We start from the raw sequence: 6,943 nt of genomic DNA, 5'->3' as shown, positions 1-6,943 counted from the left end.
CTGCAGCCCTAAGGCATTCTAATGAATCTCCTTTGTTAATACAGAGAGAGTCCTTGGGTATGTTCTGTTACTCTAGAGAACCACTGGGCAAAATTTTGGATGAGTATATAAAATGTTGTAAATTATCAAAAGTTGTGTATGATTCTCAAAATTAGAAATCCACTGACCTAAGATTCAATCTAGAAAAAAAAATGAAGTGATACAACAGTCCCGTATAGCCTAGTCTACCCACACTGAAACTAGAATTGAAATCTGGATAATTTCAGAGACTCGAGTTTCTGGGCTCATAGAAGAGGGAACAGAGGAGAAACAGAAGCTAAAAATGTATATCATGCCTATTATTGTTTCCTACAGGGCAAGAGAAGACAAATCCTAGTTTTTCATTTTGGATCCAGTTTAACCTTCAAACTACCTCCAGGAGAAATGTCACAGGACACCCTTGACCAGAGCTGGGACTATAAACTGTTGAACATGCAGAATTTCTCCTGCAGGTGGACCATCCGCAACTTCCATTTTATTCTGGAGGAAATGAGGGACAGTATTAGAAGCCCAACATTCTCAACAGGAGACAATAACAAATGGTGTTTGACAGTTCACCCTAAGGGGGTCGATGAAGAAAGCTCAGATTACCTGTCAGTTAACATAGAGTTGCTCAGCTCTCCAAAGAGTCCCATTAAGGCAGAGATCAAGTTTTGGAACATAAACGCCAAATAAGAAAAATATGAACCTGTGACTAGCCCGGAAGACTTTAGTTTCCTGCCAGGCTACCAAAGGGGTTACAAATTATTTGTCCTTCGAGATTTTCTCTTGGACCATTCTCGTGACCTTCTCCCTGAAGACCACTTCACCCTCTACTGCATGGGAGGTCCTTTCCTGTACTCCCACAGTATCCCTGATGACAGCGCAGAGCCGAGAATCCAGGTTCCCAAATGCATATTAGGAGATGATCTAGGAGAGCTGTGGAAGAATTCGAACTTCACAGACTGCTGCCTGGTGGTAGTTGGCCAGGAATTCCGGGCTCACAAGGCCATCTTAGCTGCTCGCTCTCCAGTTTTCAGAGCCATGTTTGAGCATGACATGGAGGAGAACAGAACGAATCGCATTGAGATTCATGACCTGAAACCTGAAGTCTTCAAGGCAATGATGGACTTCATTTATACCGGGAAGGAACCAGTCCTCCACAGGATGGCAGATGCTGTGCTGGCAGCTGCTGACAAGTATGGCCTGGAGAGTTTGAAGGTCATGTGTGAGAGTGCCCTCTGCAGGGACCTCTCTGTGGAGAATGCTGCCCACACTCTATTCCTGGCTGACCTCCACAGCACAGGGCAGCCGAAAACACAGGTGCTGAATTTTATTACAGCTCATGCTTCTGAGGTCTCTCAGACCACAAGCTGGAAGTTAATGGTGGATTCACGCCCCCACTTGGTGGCTGAAGCATACAGCTCCCTGGCTTCTGCTCAATGCAATCTATTGGAGCCCCCTCTCAAACGTCTGAAGCAATCCCAGGAACCTGTCACCGGTACCGTATGTGTGTATCCCAGGAGCAGTGGTCAGTGTTGATACCGATGACTCCTGGGTAGACTATGGGATACATGGAGCATTTCCAGCAACTCCGGGAAAGACATCACGGTTTAGTAATGCTTTAATACATTAATTAATGCCTTGAATATTGTAGTGGTGTATTATTCGTATTTTGATAAAAAATTCTTCCCTGAAGACCAGAAGTAAAGCTAAAGCCACTGGAGATCAGACAATGGTGACACACACCTTTAATCCCAGGACTTGTTAGACAGAGTAACATGGATCTCTGTGGGTTTAAAGGCACCTTAATCTAAACAAGATCAGTGCAGTAACAAGTCCAGGTCATGATGGTTCACACCTTCCATCCTAGCCTAGGAAATCCCAGCATGAGAGGTAATATAAAAAGGGATGAGAGGCTTAATAATCTGCTTCTTCTACAGTCACCCAACCTTAAGACAGGGAAGACGTCTCTAGTGGCTTGGCTGCTTTGCTTTTCTGGTTGTCAGTTTGAACCCCAATATCTATCTCTAGGTTTCTATTTTTGGTGCTACAGAATGGCAGGGTGGGGTGGAACCGTGATGAACTCTCATGGACTCTATGCAACCTCTCCTCTGTTGCTGTACTGGTTTAGTTTTTGTCCAGTGATTTGGAAACTGGGATTCAGTCTAGCTAAAGCCCCCAGCACATCCCAACAGGGTTTCTTTGGAGAAACCTGTGTGAATACGACTGTGCAGAACATATGATCAAGGGCTTAGAGGAAAGGAGAAAACAAGCGTGAATGTTTTCTTATGAGAAGGGGAAGAGAATGAAGACATTTTTCCTCCAAACTCAGTTTGTGGGGACTGGAGAGTTGACTCAGTGCGCAAAACCAATTGTTCTTCTTGCAGAGGACCCTTGTTTAGTTATGTAGACAAAATTTTACCCCAATAAAATACAGTAGAAAAAGAATAAAAATTGTAGAATCACTTTGTGGATTCCAGTGGTGTTTCTGTTAGAAGGAATCCAGTCCTGCTTAGCTTGGAAGTTTGTGCAGGGTTCTCACAGTCACACACACAAATGTTAATAAACGATACCAAGAAATTGCTGTACTCAGAGACTGGTGCCTAGCCCAGCTGTCATCAGTTAGCCTTTCTCCAACAGCTGATGACAGTAAAGGGTTCACAGAATCAGATAAACGGGGATCATAGAGGCTCACAACGACCGAAGAGGCAATCACACAGATGCATGGCTCAGCACTATGTCCTCTGTATGCATACTGTGGTTGTTTAGTTTGGGTTTTTTTGTGTGTGTGTAACTCCTAAAGAGTGAAAGTGTCGGGGGTCTCTGCCCTGCTTGTCTGACCTTGGGAACCTTTTCTTCCTTCAGTCAAGTCCCCCAGCCTTGATATGAGAATTTGTGCCTATGCTTATATTATCTCATTATGATATGTTCAGTTGATATTCCCGTGTTCACCAACTTCCTGAAACAGCTGTCAGGACCGAAAGATGGACTGGACATTTCAAGACACAAGGAAAGATTAAAGAAGTACCATCAGCCTCTAGTTCTGGGTCAGGATTCTGCAGGAGGCAGGTTTCTCCTTAGCCCATGTTCATTGGTCCAGACATTAAGAGATAGAAAAGAGAATAGCTCCTCTGACTATCTCCCCTAGTGACTCCTGGGGGGAAACTTTGCTTCCCATTCCCATGACCTTAGGTCCTTCTGGTCTGGAAGTTTTGGTTCCAGGGTGAATGTTCGTGTTGGGGCCTTGCCTCTGTCTGGAGCCTGCCTTATGGCCTTTTCTCTTTTCAAGGATCAACCCTTCAACTTGTATACTGATAGTATATATGTGGCAAGGATTGTTGGGCCATTGGAAACATCACCATACATATTACCTACCTCTCAGGTTTCCCACCTTTTGGTTCAGCTACAAAGTCTTATATGCCAAAGAGTGTTTCTTGCCTTTGTTGGCGACATTCATGCCCATACTGATCTGCCAGGGCTCTTGGCAGAGGGAAATAAGCTTGCTGATTCCCTCACTCGCCCAATGGCATTGTTCCTTTCTCAGGAACAACGAGCCCGTCATCTTCATGAAAAGTATCATTTAAATGCCTCTTCTCTAAAGTTTCACTCTGGCTGTTTGTAGGGATAAGTCCCGCCCCTTAGGTGGCATGTTCGCCTCAGGCTAATGTTAGCCTATATATTTGGCGAGCGTGCTCTCAGACGCTTCTTCTGCTTTCCTGGTCTCCGCAGAAACGGTGGATCTTGAGTCTATTTCTCCATTAAAGCTGTATATATTTTTACAATCTGTCTGCATTCGTTTACATCGTTACATTTTGGTGTCCAACATCGGGCTATTTTGCCCCCAACTCAAGCATGTAGCACGCTAGCTAAGATAGCACACTCCTGGGTGCAGTTTTTTTTTTAGTTCGGGTCTCGGGCCCCAGTGCCGAGTCAGAGATACACTCGGCCTTCAGGCCCATAATATCCAGAGAGGCAGGTGAATCTCTGGGAGTTCGAGGCCGGCCAGGCAGTGGTGGCATGCGCCTTTAATCCCAGCACTCGGGAGGCAGAGACAGGCGGATCTCTGTGAGTTCGAGGCCAACCTGGTCTACAAGAGCTAGTTCCAAGACAGGCTCCAAAACCACAGAGACCACCACCGGCAAGAACCAGTCGTTGCAGGTAAAAAAAATTTCTTTTATAAATAAAATATCTGAACACGTTACCATTCAAGAATTTAACAGTTTTTTTAATTGTACCATGTGGGAGATTTTACAAGAGGTGTCTATCACCCCACCTCTATGGATCTTTCTGGGATTCGTAGTTTTCCTTGGCACTTTATGGTTTGATAATAGAAATATGATAAAGTCTTTACGAGCAGAGGTTGCACGCTTAAAAACAATTGAGAATGACAACAATCTTCTCAAGAATCAGTTTGAAGTTCTCCAGGAGGAGAACAGATCTTTGTTTAACATGACTCGATCAACTGAGGAAAATTTAAAAAAGGTACAGACTGATATTAAGGAGAAATTCATTACTATGGAAGAGGGAACAGCTGATTTGGGTTGTAAGCTTCAGTCCCTTTCTGTAGGAACTGAGAGAATCAAAACTGCTGAATGTGACAATCAGATTTTGTCTAAAGCTTATGACAGATTGGCAGAAAGATTGTCAATACAAGAAGGCATGGTTTATGCCATAAAAATTATGTCCAAAGATGAGATGTTATCTTTAATGGACAAACTTCATACTTTAGAATCCTCAATGAAGGCTTTGGAACATAATTCTGGACAGGAGATTCAGACATTGCAGAAGGCAATGGTGAATAGAATTGAAAAGATTGAGGAATTTTTAAATTCTGATGAAGAAGAGCAAAGGGTAGAAAGGCAAAGTTTAACTACATCTGTGGGTAAATCTCTCCGGGACAATTTCCACAAAGCTCTACCTACAGCTCTACCTGGCTTTCCAGTAATAACAACAGAGAAGGTGATTGGTTCCAGAAACCCTAGGGTCATCAAGGAAGATACATGGGAGCCTGTCCATATGAATGACCTCAAAGAAATTAAACAGGCTGTCATGACTTTTAGGATGCACACCTCTTTTGTTAAAGAGATGCTAAAATCTTGGGCCACGACAAGCAGAGCAACCCCTTGGACTGGCTCCAGCTGAGCTCTGCGGTAACTGAGAGTGGACCACAATTGAAATGGAAATGCAAGAGGCTAGACTTTTAGAACAGCAGGAAAAAGCGAAGGGAATTGACATTTCCCTAGATAAAATTCTAGGTGAATAATATTAAAAGATATTACAAACGGAGAAAACCGGCTATTCGGGTTGTACAAGAACAAGCAATTGATGTCCCTTCAGAGATACCAAGAGCCTTGCCTCTAAAATGGTTGACTGAGAAACCAATACGGACAAAGCAATGGCCTCTAGCTGAGGAAAAGTTACAGGCTTTAGAACAGCTGGTAGAAGAGCAATTAGATGCTGGACATATAGAAGAATCTACCAGCCCTTGGGATTCTCCTGTATTTGTGGTTAAGAAAAAATCAAGTAAGTGGAGAATGGTGAGAGATCTCAGGGCCATCCACAAGGTTATTCAACCTATGGGCCCTCTGCAATCTGGAATTTCTTTGCCCTCTTTATTACCAAAAGGATGGCCTCTCATAGTTATTGATCTAAAGGATTGTTTTTTCACCATACCATTACAAAAAGAAGATAGAAAAAAAATTTGCCTTCACAGTGCCTACTTATAACAATTCTCAACCTTCGAAGAGGTACCACTGGGCAATCCTCTCCCAAGGTATGTTAAATAGCCCCTCCTTGTGCCAATATTTTGTGAACCAACCATTGCAAATAATACGCAAGAAATTTCCCAAATATATAGTATACCATTACATGGATGACATTTTGTTATCCGATTCAAACATGGATACCTTGAACAGGCTGTTTGAAGAAATCAAGATACTTTTACCTAAATGGGGATTGCAAATTGCTCGTGAAAAGATTCAGAAGGGAGATTCTGTTAATTATTTAGGTTATAAAATAGGTTTGCAAAAAATTAAGACACAAAATGCACAAATTAGGAGAGATCGCTTACGGCCCGTTAATGACTTTCAAATATTGTTAGGAGAAATTTCCAGTCTACGACCAGCTATTGGGATAACACCTGATCTAATAATTCATTTGAACAAAACATTGGATGGTGATAAAGATTTAAACAGCCCCAGAGAATTAACAGCTGAAGCAGAAAAGGAACTGACTATGATTGAGGAAAAATTACAACAAGCACATGTGGAACAGGGTGAATCCAGAGCTCGATTGTATTCTTGTCATATTACCATCAAAAATTTCTCCTACAAGAATTTTAATGCAGAGAGATGATATTATCTTGGAATGGATCTTTTTACCACATAAACCAAGTAAAAAACTGAAAACTTATGTGGAAAAGATCTGAGTTAATTATAAAAGGCAAGCTGAGACTTCGTCAACTAGCAGGCACTGCTGATGAACTAAAGAAATTATGGGAAGATAATGAACCATGGCAAAGAGCTTGTGCTAATTTTTTTGGGAGACAATAATAACAACTATCCAAAAAGCAAGAGGCTTAACTTCATAAAGAGAACTTCTTGTATTCTTCCTCGAATTGTCTGTGATGCTCCAATAACTGGAGCTCTTACATTCTATACTGATGCCAATAAATCAGGGAAGGCAGGTTACAAATCAGAAGACTTGGGTAAGGTGGAACAAAGTCCTTATGATTCTGTCCAGAAGGCAGAATTATATGCCATTCTTATGGTGCTAAGGGATTTTAAAGACCTATTAATATAATTACTGATTCACAATACGCAAAAAGAGTTATTTTACATATTGAAACTGCTGAATTTATACCTGATGATACAGAACTAACCTCATTGTTTATCCAGGTTCAAGATTTGATCAGGAACAGGCT

At 42.1% G+C, this 6,943-nt stretch overlaps 1 protein-coding gene across 1 annotated transcript; it reads left to right on the top strand.

Moving 5' to 3' along the window:
• The first annotated feature begins 471 nt into the window (after positions 1-471).
• LOC126490018 (speckle-type POZ protein-like) lies at positions 472-1,560 on the top strand. The gene is given in 1 exon segment (XM_050124660.1): positions 472-1,560. A coding segment is annotated over 1 exon segment (1,089 nt).
• Positions 1,561-6,943: the final 5,383 nt, after the last annotated feature.

Source organism: Alexandromys fortis, unplaced genomic scaffold, assembly GCF_014885135.2.
Source record: "Alexandromys fortis isolate MF-2015 unplaced genomic scaffold, M_Fortis_MF-2015_v1.1 scaffold_218, whole genome shotgun sequence".
NCBI classification, from domain to species: Eukaryota; Metazoa; Chordata; class Mammalia; order Rodentia; family Cricetidae; genus Alexandromys; species Alexandromys fortis.
Note: the sequence above shows the minus strand (reverse complement) of the source record. Positions and strands in the feature narration are given on the sequence as shown.